General features: G+C 50.9%; 1 protein-coding gene across 4 annotated transcripts in view; it reads left to right on the top strand.

Moving 5' to 3' along the window:
- Positions 1-19,895, top strand: part of ABCC1 (ATP binding cassette subfamily C member 1 (ABCC1 blood group)) — a 141,926-nt gene that overhangs the window by 58,920 nt on the left and 63,111 nt on the right. For all 4 annotated transcript variants that reach the window (XM_086692999.1, XM_086692998.1, XM_086693001.1 and 1 more), the window contains 5 exons: positions 3,964-4,025; positions 5,981-6,112; positions 14,127-14,357; positions 15,001-15,178; positions 16,925-17,086. In XM_086692999.1, coding sequence (XP_086549125.1) covers positions 3,964-4,025; positions 5,981-6,112; positions 14,127-14,357; positions 15,001-15,178; positions 16,925-17,086 — 765 coding nt within the window. The remainder of the gene's footprint in view (positions 1-3,963; positions 4,026-5,980; positions 6,113-14,126; positions 14,358-15,000; positions 15,179-16,924; positions 17,087-19,895) is intronic.

Here is a 19,895-nt window from a genome sequence, read left to right as displayed (position 1 = left end):
CGGCTTTTCCCGGTGCGTCAGAATTGGGCTACAGTTGAAGTGCATGTGAGATTCCCTGATAACTCGCTCACCACCAGCCCACAGAGCAAATACCACCACCTGTTCCACGAATAGTGTTGCCACCCCGGGTTGGAAAAGTTCCAGCTTACAACACTGTCCCACGGACACAGTTCACTTCTCCCTCCTTACAGTCCTGTGAGGAAGGCGGAGCAGCCGGAAGACCTGCTCCCATCTTTCAGATTCAGAAACTGAGGCTTTCAGGTGAAGGCACTTGCCTGAGGTCATTCAGGTACAAAATGGCAACCCTGGGATTTGAGCCCTGGTTCCACAGTTGGAACTTTCTCTGTGTTAGGTTGGTCTGGAACGTAGGTCTGTGAGGCGGCAGTGTCTGATTTCCTTATTAAAACTTTTGTTGGGCGCCTGGGTGGCGCAGTCGGTTAAGCGTCCGACTTCAGCCAGGTCACGATCTCGCGGTCCGTGGGTTCGAGCCCCGCGTCGGGCTCTGGGCTGATGGCTCAGAGCCTGGAGCCTGTTTCCGATTCTGTGTCTCCCTCTCTCTCTGCCCCTCCCCCGTCCATGCTCTGTCTCTCTCTGTCCCAAAAATAAAATAAACGTTGAAAGAAAAAAAAAAAATTAAAAAAAAAAAAAACTTTTGTGAGGGGGCACCTGGACGGCTCAGTCAGTTGAGCGTCTGATTTCCGCTCAGGCCATGATCTCACAGTCACGAGTTTGAGCCCCGGGTTGGGCTGGCTGCTGTCAGCACAGAGCCTGCTTTGGATCCTTTGTCCCCGCCACCCACCCCCACCCCGCCCCTCCCCTGCTTGTGCTCTCTCAAAAATAAAATTTGCATTAAAAAAAAAAAAAAAATCTGAGGCCAGAGCCCTAGCCCGAGGTCTAAGCTGGTCTGGGGTGGGACCCTGGCCCACCGTGTTTGGTGAGCTTCTCAGGTGACACTGGCACAGGTAGGGCTGGGACACTCCGGAAACTCCTGGTACTCCATGGCCCCAGAGTGGAGCCCAGGATGCGTGTCTGAGTCACTGGGGAAGCTTTTCATCTAGCTTTTCATGATGGAAACTTCTGCGTGTGCACATACGTAGACAGCAGGGTATCACCAACTGCCACAGACTCTTTCTTCACCCTGCACCGCGTCGTAGGTAAACATTTCAGCGTGTATCTCTGGAAGGCAGGGCTTTAAACGTATTTAGTAACTTGTTATTTTGAAATAACTTGACTTACACAAGGTTGTAGAAATGGTAGGATGGCTGTCTGCCCTTCTCCCCAGTGAGAGTAGGTGAAAGAGAAGAGTTCTTTCATTGCATTTTCTTAAAAAACACATTTTTGGGGGGGCGCCTGGGTGGCTCATTTTGTTAAGCGGCCGACTTCGGCTCAGGTCATGATCGCGCGGTCCGTGGGTTCGAGCCCCGCGTCGGGCTCTGTGCTGACAGCTCAGAGCATGGAGCCTGTTTGGGATTCTGTGTCTCCCTCTCTCTGACCCTCCCCTGTTCATGCTCTGTTTCTCTCTGTCTCAAAAATAAATAAACGTTAAAAAAAAAACACATTTTTTTAACGTTTATTTTTGAGAGAGAGAGAGAGAAACAGAGCACACGCAGGGGAGGGGCAGAGAGAGAGGGAGACACAGAATCCGAAGCAGGCTCCGGGCTCTGAGCTGTCAGCACAGAGCCCGACACGGGGCTCGAACCCACGGACCGCGCGATCATGACCTGAGCCGAAGTCGGACGCTTAACAAAATGAGCCACACAGGTTGCCCCTGAAAGAGAAGGATTTTAAACAGTAAACCATTGCTACTGCTATGTGGCCTGAAAGCATTAATAATAATTGTTGGATTTCGTCAAGTTTTCCAGTCACCCATTGTGGTTGCAACGTGGCACGTCTTCTTAACATTCTGTCCTTCCTTCCTTGTATATTAGCTGGACCACTTCTATGCAGAGACACTTCCCCTGTGGGGAAGTTCCTTTAGAAAAGGTGGGAAAATGCTTGTTGTCTGCCCCTCTTCTCTTCTCAGAACAATGGCTTGCTTTACTTGTGTCTTTTCACGCACGATGCCAGAGAGTTGCTTTTTTTCCCGCGTCCGTGTGAGATTGTGTATTTAAACACATGTGATGTTTAAATGGATGTTCTACTTAGGATCCTGATTGTGACTCGCACTGTCCCTTTTTGGGCTAATAGGAGTCACTTCTGGTTGCTTCTCAGGTCTTGGGCGCCTCGGTGGCTCAGTGGGTTAAGCGTCCGACTTCAGCTCAGGTCACGATCTCGCGGTTTGTGCGTTCGAGCCCCACGTTGAGCTCTGTGGTGACATCTCAGAGCCTGGAGCCTGCTTTGGACTGTGTCTCCCTCTCTCTGCCCTTCCCCTGTTTCCGTGCGTGCTCTTTCTCCCTCCCTCCCTCTCTTTCTCTGTCTCTGTCAAATCTAAATAAAACATTAAAATTTTTTTTTTTAATTTAAAATTTAAACTCCACGCGAATTTAGTTTCCTTGGTATCAGGCTTATCTGGTATATTTCCTGCCAAACCCCTTTGCCAAGGAGACTCTGGGAGTTAAAAACAAACAAAAACTTGATGCCCTGGTCCCACCCTCAGCCAGCTTAATCAGAATCTCTGGGAGGTGGGGACCAGGTACAGGTTTTTTGTGTGTTTTTTTTTTTTTTTTTTTTAAATTGCTCGCAGCCTGGATGGAAAACCACCAAGGCACAACGCATGTTCTCGCCTGGCTCTCCCGTGCTGTGTCTCTGAAAAAGGGCTAGAGACCTCATCCTTGCCTGGTGAGCGCCCTTCACCAAAGTGTGTATTTCAGAATGCCGACCTCCATGTATCTGCTTGGAATGGAAAGTCGGCCCTTGCTGGTGGTCACCGAGGCTCCGTGCTGACATCACTCTCCTGCTCTTTGTATTATTGTTGGATTGTGTCGGTGACTTCCCATTGCCCTTGGGATGAGACCCAAACCCCTTACTTGGCCTCCAGTGTAGACTGGTCAGCCTCCTCTTAGTTCCTGGAATAGGGTTATGTTCCCTTCTGCCATGGGGCCTTTGCACACACACCCTTGTTGCCAAGACTACCCTGCCTCTCCCCTTTACTTGTCATCCTCTACTCTTCAGAGCCCACCTCGGGGTGGGCCTTCTTTGACCTTCCTTTGACCTTCCTTCAGCCCCCATCCGCTTATCCGATCCCTTGCCGTGAGCTCACTAAGATACCAGTGATCCCACCGGTAATACTGACCTATCTTCAGGAAACAATCCTCACTGCAGTTGTGGTTGAGTGCCTGCTCACAAGATCCTTTGATTAATGGCTCTTTCCGGACGCTGCGAGGGGCTCGTAGTCTGTTTTCACCACTTGCCTGGCAAGGTCATTCCATCTGTCTGTTCCTCTGTGTCTTTATCTCCAAAGCGAGGATGATGCTTTTATCTCCTTGGTAGGCTGGTTCTAAAGATGAGATGAAATCATTTGCATAAAGTACTTGTAACACAGCTCGCTCGCAGAGAATTTAGCAGGTGTTATTACTACCCCTGTGCACTGTGGGCTTCCTGAGGGCAGGGATTGTGTCTGCTCAGATTTGTGTGCATGGTGCTAGGCATATAGCAGGTGCTCAGAAAATACTTGTTGAATGAATGAGTGAATGAATGACTGGGGTAACTTCGGGGGACCTGGGCAGCACCACAGCCACTGGGTCGCGGTGGGGATTTAAGAGGGGGCAGGGATGTGGCACACTGTGCCATCTTTGCACATAGTAGTCATTCAGGAAATATTTCCTGGGTGAAAGTGGGAAGCTGCTGTGTGTTTCTCTGAAGGCCGCCGGGGCTCGGGAGGGAAACCCTTTTGGGGTGCCAGTCCTCGGCGTGAGGGTGGCTGCCGGTCATTTGAGAGGAAGACTGGTCACGAGCGCCGGCCTGGATGAGAAGATTAACGGATCATTTCTCTTTTCCTCCCACCCTGTGTTTTCTCTCCGCTAGAACCCCTGCCCGGAATCCAGTGCCTCCTTCCTGTCCAGAGTCACCTTCTGGTGGATCACAGGGTAAGGCCCGGCCGGTGCTCTCCCTCCCTCACCCTTCCCCCGGGTGCGTGCGAGCGTGCCTGCGGGGGGCGCGGGTCCCAGGCGCTGACCCTGCGCCCACATGCACGGACTCGACTTGCGTGAAACACGAACGGCTCGCACCTCTGCGCACGGCTTCACCTGGGGCCCTTACAAGCCTTGTGCTCTGAGCTTCCAGGTTTGGGTGCTTTTTTTTTTTTTTATGTCAGGTATAATTACCAACGTTGGCCTTGTTTCACACCCCTTGCTAGCAGAAAAGTAATACCCGTGCTCCGTAGGAAATGTAAGAACACGCATAGATCAACAAGCAGAATACACCCAAGGCGACCACTGACAGCGGTGTGATGGGCTCCCCTCTGGTCCTTTTTGGGGCACAGTTTTTCCTGCACGTCGTCACCATCTTACCTGGGATTATTTGAATCCTTTTCCCCTCTGATAAGCATGGTCCCTTGTCTTTATAAACTTTTCCCAAATACCTTTTTTTTTTTTTTTTTATTAAGTAGCTTTCAAATTACTGTTAAGAAATAGCTTTTTAAAATTTTTTAATGTTTTATTTCTTTATTTACTTACTTACTTTTAACTTTGTTTCTTTTGAGAGAGACCGAGAGAGCAAACCAGGGAGGGGCAGAGAGAGGGAGAGACAGAGAATCCCAAGCAGGCTTCGCGCTGTGAGCCCAGAGCCCGACACAGGGCTCAGTCTCACAGACCGCGAGATCATGACCTGAGCCGACCCCAAGAGTCAGAGCATTCATTTGAATGTGGACTGCGGGCTCTGCCATCATCGCTCAAATTTCTGATTTTGGTAACGGTGCTTTGGCTTCTGTGACAGCGTGTGGGTTTCCTTATGGGGATACACGCTGCTACAACCTAGTCCGAAGTGTCTCAGAAAAGAAGTGTGTTTGTGGACGTGTGTGTTTATGGCTAGAGACCCAGAATGGCTCAGCAGATGTGGCAAGATGTACAGAGCGGTGAAGCAGGCGGAGGGCGGACTGGGATTTTTTGTGCAATTCAAGTGATTTTCCTGCGACTTTGGTATTAATTCAAAATAGCAAGTTACAGTGATAGGTTTACTTTTTATTATGCAAGTGTTCAAACACGTAGAAAGATTAGTCTAATCAGTCTCAATAAACTCATCACCCAGATTTGACAATTATTGATGCTTTGCCACTTGGCCTTAAAAAATATTTTTTTGGGGGGGCACCTGGGTGGCTCATTCGGTTGGGCATGCAGCTCGGCGCAGGTCATGATCTTGTGGTTTGTGAGTGTGAGCCCCGTGTTGGGTTCTGTGCTGACGGCTCAGAGCCTGGAACCTGCTTTGGATTCTGTGTCTCGCTCTCTCTCTGCCCCTCTTGCACTCAGTCTCTGTCTCTCTCTCAAAAATAAATAAATATTAACAAAAATTTTAAAATATATATATGTTTAAAAGAGTTTTTTAAAGGTTATTTTATTTTGAGAGAGAGAGAGACAGAGAGAGCTGGGGAGGGGCAGAGGGCGGGGAGAGAGAGAGAGAATCCTAAGCAGGATCCATGCTGATAGTATAGAGCCCCACACAGGGCTTGATCTCACGAACCACAAGATCATGACCGGACCTGAAATCGAGTCACACACTTAATTGACTGAGGCACCCCCCCCCCCCCCCCCCGCCGCTGCCCCCAAAATATTTTTTAAGCAAATCAGAGCGATTGTAATGATCTCTACCTTAAATAGTTTGTGTCTCTAAAAAATGAGGCCGTTTTGCCCTGGGCGGCCTCACAGAATTAGCAGTGATCATTTAATGTGCCCGTATGTGCCATGCGTATTCCACTCTTGCCAGCTGTGCACTGCCCTCGGCTGCCCTGGCATGGAGAGCGGGCTGGCATGGCAGGTGTCGGCAGCGAGGGTCACCCTCCTCTTCCTCTCCAGACTGTCATCACCTCCCCCTTGTGTTTTGGCCCCAGGTTGATGGTCCGGGGCTACCGCCAGCCCCTGGAGAGCGCTGACCTCTGGTCCCTGAATAAGGAGGACACCTCAGAGCAAGTTGTGCCTGTTTTGGTTAAGAACTGGAAGAAGGAGTGTGCCAAGTCCAGAAGGTAAGTGTGAGCCTCTCTGCGACGAGCTGACCACCCCTTTCCTGCCGCCTCTCGCTGACTTCATGGTCCTGGGCAAAAGCTGCTTTACTCCTCCGAGCCAGTTTTTGCTCATCTGCAAAACGGGCAAGGGTTGTACCTGTAGCGAAGGCAGCGTGAGTAGGAAAGAAGACACAAAAATGGGCATCGAGCAGTGATTGGTTCTGTTGGCTCAGCAGGTGTGTGCCCAGCCGCACTCCCCGAGGCCGCCCCACTTTGCCTGCCTCACTCACAGCATCTGGCCTCCTGGGTGTTCTTGCTGTTCTACGCGCTTTTCCTTCCACACACCACGCCCATCACTTCCGCGGGTGCTCAGCCAGAGAAGCCCCCGTCGAGGGTGCTTTTGACTGTGCTGGGTTTCAAACTAAAATAGACGTTAGTTTTTCGATCCGAAGGCGCAGAGGGTTCTGTGTGCCCCCTGTCCCTGCACGTGCACAGCTTCTGTCATTATCAGTAGCCCCGACCAGGTGTATGGATGAACCTACACCCGGCACGTCATTGTCATCCCCGAGTCTCTAGTTTGCATTATGGTTCATCCGTAGCGTCCTCGGTTTTCGATGCTCCTCCCACATAAGCTGCATGCCATCGCATGACCTCTTTTCTTGCGTTATTTATTAATTTTTGTGTTTATTTTTGAGAGAGAGACAGACAGACAGAGTGAGTGGGAGGGGGACAGAGAGAGACGGAGACAGAATCTGAAGCAGGCTTCAGGCCCTGAGCCATCATTATGGAGCCCAACGCAGGGCCTGAACTCATGAGATCATGACCTGAGCCGAAAGTTGAACGTCCCACCGACTGAGCACCCAGACGCCTCTGTTCCCCGGTTATTTTGGGAATCAGGCCAGGGCCTCCCCAGCACATTCTTTAATTTCCTCAAATCTGAGACATGTCAGTTGTGTGATACATCATTACGTCACGTGTCAACAGAAAAGAAAAATGGCTGTCGTACTAAGGTAGGTCGTTGGCCCTGTGCATCCTGGGTCCAGAGGAGCCGGTTGAGAAGCTGTGAGTGACTTGGGGGCAGCGGCTGGTGGCTGTAGGGGCAGAACAAAAAGCGGCTGTTATCAGTCCTGTGGTTTTTATGCGGTGGGCCTGTCGTTGAGTTGCACTGGCAGACGATGGGGCCAGCCTGGTGTGTTGCATCTGCCCGAGAGCAGTTGGCCCTCCCGGAGAGAAACCCTGGACTTGAGGTTTGGTTCCTCACTCCGTTGCTGGAACACCCAGCATATAGGTCTTGGGTCAGGCTGGGCTCGTGGGTGGGAATTGGGGACGTTGGTGCCATCGGCCACTAGGACGCCAGCAGAGGACCTTGTGACTCTGAGCTGGTGGCCCGTCCGTGGTGGCCATGGACACGGGAGAAGTTTTCTTAGGGGAGGCGTGTTGAGCGTGAGTCTCCGTGGGTGAGCACGGCGAGACGGGAGGTGTTTTCTGCACATCCTGCTCCTGCTGAGTCTGGTGCCCGTGACCCGCGTGAAGGTTCTCAGGCACAGCTTCCCTCGCAAGCCCTGGCCGGTGGCATCCTTCGTGATGAGCAGGTTGCTAGAGACGGGGATTGGGCTTGCACAGGAAGCTCTGTCTACCGCCGGTCTGGCCCTACTGCATTCGTTCAGCATATGTGGTATCTGCTGCTAATGTGTAGTCTTTTCAGACCTGCGGGGTTTGGAGAGGCTGTCCCTCAAGTCCCTTTGTGCCCTCCTCCCCTGTTTTGTACTCAGAGGGCTTTCTTGACGGTTCAGTGAGATCAGCATCATCCGATCAGCTCTGTCCTAGGCCTGGGTAAATGGCGGGCAGGTGGAACTGCACAAGTTGTCTTTATTACGTGGGTGCGGCCACAGGCTGGGCGCTCCCATCTTGCCTGGGTGGGCGAGGTGAGAGCTGGCGCCTCAGGCTCCATCGTGGGCCACGCCTCAGGGACGTCCCTGGCTGTCTTCTTACCTTGGCCATTAGGGGTTCTCAGCATGGGGGCTCAACGCCCTGGGTCATTGGCAGATGGGTCACTCGCTCTGCTTCCAGAGGCGTAAGCCAGATCTGGCACCTGTAACCTCTGTGGAAGTGGTGGGCGATTGGAGAGTCCTGTTCTGAGGTGGGATTTCTTGGTGTGGCCTTTTGTAGCAAGGCCTCTCCATTTCACCAGGGAACAGGATGCAGGTGGGAGGGAGAAATTATAGAGGGGCTCCAGCAGACTTTGTGGGGTGATGGATGTGTTCCCAATCTTGGCTTTGCTGACGGTTTCACAGTTGTATGTATCCCTACATGTCAAAAGTGACCAAATTGTATACTCCCGTGTGTGGAGTTTATCATACATCACTTATACTTCAGTAAAGCTAATATGTTAAAAAATCAGAGTGTTTAAAGATTGGGTGGCTCAGTTGGTTGAGCTCCCGATTTCGGCTCAGGTCATGATCTCACGTTTCGTGGGTTTGAGCCACGCATCAGGCTCTGTGTTGACAGCTTGGAGCCTGGAGCCTGCTTCGGATTCTGTGTCTCCCTCTTTCTCTGACCGTGCCCCCCCACCCGCGCTCACATTCTGTCTCTGTCTCTCAAAAGTAAATGTAAAAAAAAAATTAAAAAAAGATGAGGTTGAGTATTTTGCTCAATTGTCTTTGTTTTATAAAGAAATGCAACAAAATACAAAAAAACAAAACAAAGCACCAACATACACATGTTGAAAAGTGGTTCTCAACCTTTCAGACTCATTGCTGCCTTGAGACCAAAAGATTTTCTAACACTGATACAGTTACTTTAAGGTAATATATCAGTAGAAATAACCCACCCACATATCTAAAATTTTTTAAGTTAGCAAAATGCTTTTATTAGACTTTGTTTTTTATTTTATTTTTTTAATGTTTATTTTTGAGAGAGAGAGAGACAGAGTGTGAGCGGGGGCAGGGGCATAGAGAGAGAGAGAAATAGAACTTGAAGCAGGCTCTAGGCTCTGAGCCGTCAGCACAGAGCTCCACGGGGGTGGAGATCATGACCTGAGCCGAAGTAGGATGCTTAACGAGACTGAGCCACCCAGGCGCCCCTCTCCCTCAACACGAAAGAAAAACTGAAGTACAAGCGATTTGTAGTGAGACGGCATGTATTTCGATGAGTAAATGCTCAGGTGCACGCTGGAAGAACAGAATGGAGAGTCACCGCTTGTCCCACTGTGGAGGATGCTCTGTGACAGCTGCTGTTCCCTCCACATCTCCAGAACCGTTGTCAGTCACCCTCACAGAAGTCGTTTTGCAGAGTGGTGGCCAACACTTGACAAAGTTCTGAACAAAATGCAATGTTCCCTTAATGTCAACAATAGTTGCGTTCCTGAAAAAATTTGAGGTATATTTAAATTTGCAAACAAAACCCCACAAAACACTACACAATACGGATTTATGTCTAAAAACAGAGTTAGATTCCGGGCTTAGGTCATTTCAGGCAAGCTCTTCAAGCTACACGCATTGCTGTTGGGATCTTTTTTTGGGGGGTGGCGGGGGACTGAAGTTCTGGCCGTCACAGAAGCTCTGCTGTCTGGCTCCATCATTGACCGAGAATGTGGAATTTGCAAAACAACCCTCTCTTTGAGAACCTCTGGTTTTGAGGAACCGAAAGCATTCAAGAAACAGAAAACTAGAAAAGGGTAGGAGAGTAGGGGAAAGATCTTGAGTCATTTGGATTCGTAAACAACGCATTTAAAATCTTGCCTGGGCTACAAGTTTCGAGGGGCTGTGCAGGTGTTTCCCACGCCCATTGTGGTTTCCAGAACTACTGTTCTGTGTAATGTTCCCTCTGAGTGAGTATGTGCGTTAGGTTTGTAAAATCCGTTCCCTGTGGTTGTAGGTAGTCTGCCCTTCTGTGTTCGATTGGGAATTTATTACAGGTCAAACACCATGTTCAGAGTACATCCAGAAAATGTGCAAATTTTAATCGAGCTAAGACTTTTTTTTTTCTTTTACTGTTTATTTTTGAGAGAGAGTGAGCGAGCACGAGCGGGGGGACAGGGAGACCCAGAATCCGAGGCAGCCTCCAGGCTCTGAGCGGTCAGTACAGAGCCCGACATGGGGCTTGAACTCACGAACTGCCAGATCATGGCTTGATCTGAAGTCCGATGCTTAACCGACGGAGCCACCCAGGAGCTCTGAGCTGAGACTGTTTTAAGCTTGAGATGTGGCCTCTCCTGAAGCCTTGAAGATGAATGACAAAGTCATCTGTAGCTCCTCATTGCTCTTTGGCTGATTCCAGCCCTGGTGAGGCTACTTGCTCCCTGTCCCGTTCAGATTACCCTGAAGTTCTTGGTGTTCTGGGAAGGGCTGCCAGACCTCATTTCAAATCCTTAGCTCCAGGCCTTGCCCATCCTCTTCTCCCCATTCTCTCATCCTGCGTGTCTGTGCTTTGACGTCACCTCCGGGAAGCCCCCCGTGATAGCACCCCTCACACAGTCTTGAGAAGTCATGATTGCTAATCCTTTTTTCTCATGAGGCTCTGTGGGGCTGTCTCCAGTGGTTGGCCCAGAGCCATGTGCTTAGTTCATTAGTGGACGAGTGACTGATGGGCATCTCTGCCTACATTGGAATCCGATCCACAGAGAAAGTCCCTTTTTCTTCTGAGCCTTCAGCCTCTCTACCCCTTTCGGTTCCCCTGCTCCTGGGCAGTTAGTTTTCTCCTGACTCAGACCTTTCCCTTCCAACTTTCCTTTCCCCTCCCAGCCTGAGCTCACAGATGCCCTACTTGCTTCCTCTCCCCTCCTGGAGTGCCCTCTTCCTCTGTGGGCCTCTTTTTTTGCTGGATAGTTTTCTTTCTTGGCTTGGCCTTAGCTGATCGTTCCCACTGTTCTTGACCTCTCCCACCCGGGCCTGAGCTTTCCTCCTTCTCTGCCTGCCCAAGACCTTCTCCCTGACCCTTTGGCACCTGTCTCTTGGCCACCGGAAACAGCCCTGGGTCACCAGCAGCCCACACAGGCCCAGGGTCAGGTCCTGCTTAGGAAGTGGTGCAGAGAATGAATGGAGAGGGCCGAGCCACTCCCTTCCTGTCTGCCTCGCCCTCTTGTCTTCCTTGCCAAGGACGCCTGCGTGTGCTGAAGAAAATTCTGAAACTCCTAGCTGGAATCCCAGCTTTGGGGGCGGTCAGTAAAGGGAGCAGGAAAGACCTTGTGTGGTGACATTGACAACGGGGTTGGTGGAGGGATATATCTCCCCTGCAAAGATGTCCGTGTCCTGATCCCCAAACCCTTACACGGCAAAGGGACTTGGCCTGATAGGATCCCCAGGGTCCTTGTTTGTAAAAGGAGGCAGGATGTCAGGGAGAGAGAAAGAGAGGATGGTCTGTAGTTGGCTTTGAATTGGAGGAAGGGGCCACAAAACAGAGAAATCTAGGTGGCTTCTGGAAGCTGGAAAAGACCAGGCAACAGATTCTCCCCTAGAGCCTCTAGAAGGAAGGCCACCTTGTGGGCCCCCTTTAGATTTCTGACCCCCTCCCCCCGAACCACGAGGCAATAAATTTGTATTGCGTTAAGCCACGAAGTTTGTGGTAGTTGGTTACAGCAGTTTCACCAGAGTTTAGATTTTATTCTGGGTGCAGTGGAAGCTATCAGGGGATGATCTGTTATCAGGAAGGTCCCTCTGGCTGCTGTGAAGGACTTGTTGTCCGGGAACAAGAGTGGGAGGAAATGAGCGAGCGGGGAGGAGGCCCGGGGGGTGGTCGCTTGCATGGGCCAGAGGCCGCACACATGGAAAGGGTGGATGGATGTCAGCACACATCCCAGGAGGGAGATGGACAGGACCCGCGCCTGGTCAGCCCAGGAGCATGGAGGAGATTCCCATGTTTCTGGCCCTTTCCTGGGGGTTGGGGGGTGGGGAGCCAGCCAGGGCGGGTTGGAGGGCTGTGGTCTCCAGCAGAAAGCGGCAGGTGGTATAAATGGTCAGATGTGGCATAGATGTGACAAATGCGAGTCCTCTGCAGTTGAGCGCTGTTCAGTGTCCTCCCGCCATGGAAGGAGTTCGCAAATCACAAAAGTTGGGTTGGGTGAGGATGCGCCGTGTATTTCGGGGTGGAGCCCACATCGGGCCATTGGAATGTGTTGCCTTGACTGTAATTTGGGAGATGGGAGCTGGGGTGTGTGTCTCTCACTGCATAACGTATTCCCCCGTGCGTAGCAGCTGAAGATGAGAGCCAGCGTTTACGATCTCACACGGCTTCTCTGGGTTAAGGATCCAGTCGTGGGCTAGCAGGCTGGTCCCGGCCCAGCGTCTCTGGAGGGTGTGCTGGGCAGAGCAGCTGGGGCCACGTCATCTGAAGGCTTGACTGGGGCCGTAGGCCCTGCTTTTAGTTTGCGTGTGGCTGGCAAGTCAGTGCTGGCTCTTTGCAGCGTCTCACCATGGGATCTTCCCCCCATTTCCTCCTCCTGTGGTACTTGGCTTTTGCCCAGAGTGAACGATGCAAGAGAGGGCAAGACGGAAGCCACTGTGTTTGCCGTGACCTGATCTCGGAAGTGGCCCACACTCTACTGTTTCTGCTCTGTCCTCTTCCGAGTAGGAGGGGACTCCACCGGGGTGAATGTGAGGGTTCCAGTTTCTCACATGGTTGCAGACGCTCGGCATTATATGACTTTCTGATGATCCACCGAGTGGACGTGAAGTAATATCTTTACTGTGGTTTTGGTTTGTGTTACCCGGATGACTAATGACATCAAGCAGCAATTCATGGTCATTTGCGTATCTTCTTTGTCTTTTTTGAAATTGGGTTTTTTTTTTCCTTATTGTGTAGTAAGAGTTCTTTACATGCTCTGGTTACAAGTCTTTTATCAGATATTCCCTTTGCAAGTATTTTCTCTCATTCTGTGGGTTGTCTCTTCACTTTCCTAATTGTGTCTTTTGAAGTACAACATGTTTTTGAATGTTTTATTTGAGAGGGAGAGAGAGTGCGTGCGCACGCGAGCGAGCATGCATGAGCACGGGAGGGGCAGAGGAAGAGGGAGAGAAAGAATTGTAAGCAGGCTCCGTGCCCATTGTGGAGCTCGATTTCACGGCCCGGAGAGCATGACCCGAGCCAAAATCAAGAGTCAGACGCTCAACCAACCGAGCCACCCAGGCACCCCCGACGTGTTTAATTTTGACCACATCTAGTTTATCTTTTTTTTCTTTTGCTTCTGCGTTTTGTGTCATTTTTCAGAATCCATTGCCAAATACAAGGTCATGAAGATTTTCACATGTTTCCTTCTAAGAATTTTTATAGTCGTAGCTCTGTGTTTAGGTCTTTTTGACCCATTTCGAGTTGATTTTTGTACGTGGAATGAACTAAGGGTCCACCTTCCTTCTTTTGCGTGGCTGTCTGGTTTCTCTGTGCCACCGGTTGAAAAGATTATTCTTTTTTCCGTTGAACAGTCTTGACACTGTGGATACCCTAAATCAGTCAGGTTTATTTCTGGTTCCACTGATAATGTGTGTGTCTGTGGCTCTGTGTGTGTGTGTGTGTGTGTGTGTGTGTGTGTGTGTTTATGCCTATCTTGATTAAGTTTTGAAATCGGGAAGTGTGCATTCTCCAATTTTGATTTCCTTTGTAAAGATTGTTTTGGCTGTCCTCGGTCCCTCAAGTTTTATATGAATTTTAGAATCTGCTTGTCATTCAACTTGGATTCTGATCAGAGATTGCATAGAATCTGTACACCACGGTGGGGCTGGCACTTTTCAGTGCCTTTCACGTATATGAACACACTGAATTTTCCCAACAGCCCTGTGAGGTAGACTCGTCCCTGTGTCCCCATTTAGCAGATGAGGAAACTAAGGCCTAAAATGGTGAAGCCACTTGACCTCGAAGTCACAGAGCTGGCTGGCCAGGAGCCTGCATCTGTACTCCTAACCAGCATGTTCGGCCGCCTTTCTGCCGTGACTGGTTTTCTTTGGCTGGGCCCCCCTGAGGGGGTGGGGTGCCCTGGCCCTCCCCCTGGCTGGCTGGCCCGGTTTGAGGAAGACCCCAGAACCGCTCCACTCTCCTTGTGTTCCAGGCAGCAGGCGAAGATCACGTACTCCTCCAAGGATCCCGCCAAGCCGAAAGGGAGCTCCCAGGTGGACGTGAACGAGGAGGCCGAGGTTTTGATTGTCAAGTCCCCTCAGAAGGGCCGGGAGCCGTCTCTGTTCAAGGTGTTATACAAGACCTTCGGGCCCTACTTCCTCATGAGCTTCTTATTCAAGGCCCTCCATGACTTGATGATGTTTGCCGGCCCGGAGATCTTAAAGTAAGACCCCTTCCCTGCCCGCTGCATGAGTCTTTGTGTCCTTGACCTTTCACTTATGGTACCCTAACCTCTGCCTCGGGGTCACGTGGCCTGGCCCCGTGGGCTTGAAGCCAAGCCTCTCTGCCCTGACCCGCTTTGCCTCATGCTTTGCTCGAACACCATCCAAGCTGAGGCCACTTTGGTTGCAAAGAACAGAAACGTACCAGGCTTCCCTGAAGCCGAAAGGGGCAAGAGAGAGGATTATCTGTGGAAACCAAGGACAAGAGAATGAGCCAGATCGTGTCGCACTGCAGCCTGAAAGCAGAAAGTCAGAGAGGAGCTCCCTTCTCTGCTCTCTCTGTTTACCTGTCTCTTTCTGTCTCTTTGGGGCCACATGTCCCTTCTCTCCACTTTGCTAATGCCGCCTCTCACAGTCTCTGTTTGGTCACCTCTGGGTGACTGTCCGGTGATGAGACTGGAGGCGCGGGGCGCGCCGTCGGGAGCAGGTTCAGGCCACCCGCGCAGCCCCGTCACCGCCCCGGGTCTGTTTTCCCAAGCGTAACACTAAGGAATAGCGCCCGCCCCGCCCACCCCGGACACGGTCGAGACGCTGAAGTCCCTGCCGCGTGCGTCACGGTCACGGCATTCTTTCCTCGCCCCGCAGATTGCTCATCAACTTCGTGAACGATACGACGGCCCCGGACTGGCAGGGCTACTTCTACACGGCGCTGCTGTTTGTCAGCGCCTGCCTCCAGACCCTCGTGCTGCACCAGTATTTCCACATCTGCTTCGTCAGCGGCATGAGGATCAAGACGGCCGTCATCGGGGCCGTCTACCGGAAGGTGGGTGAGCCCAGGCCTGGCGCACGGGCCCGGCCATGGCCCCAGACCCTGTGGGGGGGGGGCTTGGCCGGGTCACCCCCCTCCCCCGCCCCTCCCGGGACCACCGTGGGGATGCCGAGCCCTGCTTCTGGAGCAGCAGCGTGAGGGTGGCCCCCGTGACCGCACGTGGCGGGGACTGACCCATCAGGCGCGAGACCTTAGCAAAGCTGATTTCAGCCGTGGGTGTGGGGCATCTGCTTGGGGCCGTGTCGGCCACGGGCAGCTGGATTTCTTGTTATTTTTCAAATTTTTTAAGTTTACTTACTTATTTTGAGAGAGACCAAAGCAACGTGGGCAGGGGGGGGGCAGAGAGAGAGAAGCTGGAGCAGGCCCCGCACTGTCAGCACAGAGCCTGACGCGGAGCTTGAACTCACAAAACAGGTTGTGACCTGAGCCGAAACCCAGGGTCGGACGCTTAACCGACTGAGCCACCTAGGCGCCTGGGTAGCTGAATTTCTTAGGTGGCACCTGACGTGGGAAAATACGGGTTCACATCCTGTCTCTGCTGTTGATACTCTGGGCTGCTTCTAACTCTCCATTTGCACTGAGCAGGACGTCCTTTCCCTCAATAGTGGAATACATAGTATTTGTACACAGCCAGCTGGTTTTGTTTTTGTTTTTTAATTAATTTATTGTGAGAGAGAGAGCGAGACAGTACGCGCAAGTTGGGGAAGGACAGAGAAGAGAGAGAGAATTCCAAGCAGGCTGTGTGGTGTCAGCACAGAGCCCGATGCGGGGCTCAAACCCAGGAACTCTGAGATCATGAGCCGAGCTGATCTTGGATGCTTAACCGACAGAGCCACCCAGGCGCCCCTGTACATCCGGCTTTAAAGGAATTTCTTGGTTCCTTCATTTCTTAGCTTCTGGGGCAAAGACACTGCTTGAGCAGGGTTGACAAGAGACTGCCTAGGAGATAGTCAGGAACCGTGGACTGGTCATTGGTTCTCAGCCCTGTCTGTAAGTTAGCCTCCCCTGGAGACCTTCCAAAACCCCTGGTCCCCAGGCTACACCACCGACAAACAAAATCAGGATCTCTGATATTGGGTGGGACCTGGGCACCAATGTTTTTTAAACTCCCCAGGTAATAGTGTGAAACCATGTTTGAGAACCAGGATAATTTTATCCTTCCAGGAGATGTTTGGAAAATGTATGGAGACAATTTTAGTTCTCTTAACTGGGAGTGGGGCCATCTAGTGGGTAGAGGCCATCTAGGGGATGTGGTGAACACCCCACAATGCACAGGTTGGTCCCACAGAGAAATACCCACCTTCAAATGTCAGTAATGCCAAAGTTGAGAAGCCCTGACCTTGACCTTGCTCCTTGAGTGTTCTCTTCAGACAAACGGCATCTGCATCATCTGGGAGCTTGTAAGAAATGCATAGCCCCAGGTTCCATCGCCGTCCTACCAAATCTGAAACCACACTGTAAGTAACTTCGCGGGTGATGTGTGTGCACCCTGAAGTGTGTGAGGCCCTGGTTGAGGCCGTCTCTGGGGTCCTTTCCCTGTTGAAGAAGTCAGGGCGAGGCAGTGAATGTCATTGGTAACAGCGGGAGCTTTGCGATGGGACAGACGAGGCAGCGAGGGAGGAGAAAAGAGAGTGGGCTTTCCACTCTTGAGCTGTCTTCTTCCTTCGCAGGGGCCTGGAGGGAGAGCCCCGGGCCGTCTCCTGCCTCACTCACCTTCTTCCTCTCTCCTTTGTCCTGCAGGCCTTGGTGATCACCAATTCAGCCAGAAGGTCTTCCACGGTCGGGGAGATCGTCAACCTCATGTCCGTGGATGCCCAGAGGTTCATGGACCTGGCCACGTACATCAACATGATCTGGTCAGCCCCTCTGCAGGTCGTCCTTGCCCTCTACCTCCTGTGGCTGGTGTGTGTTTGACATCATTCGCGTGGTGCAGAGGGAGGGACCGCCACATGCGGGCGGCGGGGGGTGAGGGAGTAGGTGTTCGTAAGCAGAACCTCTGTATTCCTTGCCGTCATTCACGTTTTACTTTCTGGCCTGTTAGACAATTGCTGGATATCTTATCCCTTCCCTTGGTCCCTGGGTTTATGCCCTTTTTTTTGGTGGCATGACAGTTGTTTGCGTTTGTCTTTTTTTGACAGTGCATGTAATTAGTAACCTCACAACATACACACCGTATGTCTCCTACTGTATCCTCCCAAACACTAACCAGATTCCCTTTATTCACTAGTCCTAAACTGTGTTGGTCAAGATTCTCTGAGTTGCAAGGAAGAGAAATGGATTTTAAAACAATCTAGGCAAATAAAGGGAATTTTGTGGGTGCATGCAACTGCAGAGTGCAGAGTACAGAGTATGGCTTCAGGCATGGATGGATCCAGGAGTTCAAGCAGTGCCATGAGGACTCAGTCTCACCCTTCTCATCATTTCTTGGCCCTATTTCCCTTTGAGTTGACTTTGTTCTCAATGGCTTCTATCCCTTTAGGTTTATATCCTCTTTACTGAGACTGGTGTCCAAGAAAAGAGAATATTGCATTCTTCCTTGCCTCAGCCAGACTTTCATGGAGCACTTAAGTTGATGAGATGCTCGTAGCCTAACCTCTGCCTTATTCTTTGTCACCTCTGAGCCTTTTCTTCTGCCAGGAATTCCTTTCCCTCTTTCTTTGCTAAGAATGAAGTGCTACCCATCGTTTAAGGCTGTGGCAACTGCCACATCCACTAATTCCTTGTTTTTTCTTTAAAATTTTTTTTTTTTTTCAACGTTTATTTATTTTGGGGACAGAGAGAGACAGAGCATGAACGGGGGAGGGGCAGAGAGAGAGGGAGACACAGAATCGGAAACAGGCTCCAGGCTCTGAGCCATCAGCCCAGAGCCTGACGCGGGGCTCGAACTCACGGACCGCGAGATCGTGACCTGGCTGAAGTCGGACGCTTAACCGACTGCGCCACCCAGGCGCCCCGTAATTCCTTGTTTTTTCTTTAAATTGTTTTAATGTTTATTTTATTTTTGAGAGAGAGAAAGAGAGTGAGCACGGGAGGGGCAGAGAGAGAGGGAGACACAGAATCTGAAGCAGGCTCCGAGCTGTCAGCACAGAGCCTGACATGGGGCTTGAACTCAAGAACCATGAGATGGTGACCTGAGTTGAAGTTAGCGCTTTACCGACTGAGCCACCCAGGCACCCCACCACTAATTCCTTTTCGTTCTCAATGAGACAAATTTCTTCCTTTTTTTTAAACCCACTAACTTTAGTATAGGAGTTCCTGTGATGTTACATTCTGGAATAGTCTTTTGCTGCTCAGTGTACCAGCCCCTCCTCTCCTGATAAACGTGTCGGTTCCTCACGGGCTCGGTGTCCTTCTTGTCTTATTTTTTATTTCCCACGACTGCAGTCCCACAGGGCCCTGGTGCCTAATAGGTGCACAGTCAATTATCTGTTGATATGACTATAGTTTACATTTTTTTGGTCTGTATATGGAGCAGATGAGGGATTATAAATTGTTTCTGGTAATGAAACTTAGAAGTAAATACCAGAATCTAAATGTCTTTTTGGGCCTACATCTTGGGGTATCCACCTCCCCAGAAAGCACAGCCCTGGGTGAAATATTTCTGGAGCACATCTTTTAGAATTGGCCTTCAGGGCTGATGTATAAAGCATGAGGAAAATGGTTTTGTTTCAGATGAGGGTTGCTGAATGTGCTATTGACATTTGGGGTCAGATCATTTTTTCTTGTTGGGGGACTAGCCTGTGGACTGCAGGATCGTCGAGCAGAGTCCCTGGCCTCTTTGCACAAAATACCAGCAACACAAATCTCTCTCCGCACCCCCACCCCCACCCCCACCCCCATGCCGCTTGGGACCCAGATGTCTCCAGACATGGCCTCATGTGTCCTGCGAAAAATTCTTCCCTGGTTGGGAGTTACTAGTTTAGATAGAAAATAGACTTTCTCGGGGTGCCTGGGTGGCTCAGTTGGTTGAGCGTCTGACTTCGGCTCAGGTCCTGGTCTCACAGTTCGTGAGTTCGAGCCCCACGCCAGTCTCTGTGCTGACAGCTCGGAGCCTGGAGCCTACTTCAAATCGTGTTTCCCTCTCTCTCTGTCCCTCCCCTGCTCCCTCTTTGTGTCTTTTTCTCTCAAAAACAAAAAGACATTAAAAAAGAAAGAAAATAGGATTTCTGTTTGACCGTCACAAACACTGTATAGGATAGCGATGCTGGAGTGAGCTCAGGAGTCAGACTGCTTGGGTTCAAACCTTGCCTCTTCCATCGTCAGCTTTGTGACCTTGTTACTTGATGTCACTCCTTTGGAAATTGGTGATGGTAACGGTACCTCTCATCACAGGGATGTTGGGACCAAGGAATGAATCAAAGCAGGTGATGTTCAGAGAACAGTGCATGGTATATAGATCTTCCCAGTGTCTTTTCATTACTATTTGCTGTCAGAGTTCATCCTGAATGCTTTAGGTGGGTGGTAGAAATCACCTTCATTCTCAAAGGTGGATTAATCGTCCCTGGACGGAGATACGTCACAAACCGTCTGGAGCAACAGCAGCATTTTTGGGGAGACGAGGACTGTTGTCCCTGAGGGTGATTACCCGGAAGAGACTAACGCTCCTGGTTTTCCAAATGCCGAATGGGGAAAAAAAAATCACATTACCCTCTGGCTCCATCTGTGTGTAGCTGCTGAGTACATGTGCACTGGGCCAGTTTCTCAAGCTGTT

The sequence above is a fragment of the Puma concolor genome, chromosome E3 (assembly GCF_028749965.1).
Source record: "Puma concolor isolate L17-30 chromosome E3, mPumCon1.1.hap2, whole genome shotgun sequence".
In the NCBI taxonomy this organism is placed as follows: Eukaryota; Metazoa; Chordata; class Mammalia; order Carnivora; family Felidae; genus Puma; species Puma concolor.
Note: the sequence above shows the minus strand (reverse complement) of the source record. Positions and strands in the feature narration are given on the sequence as shown.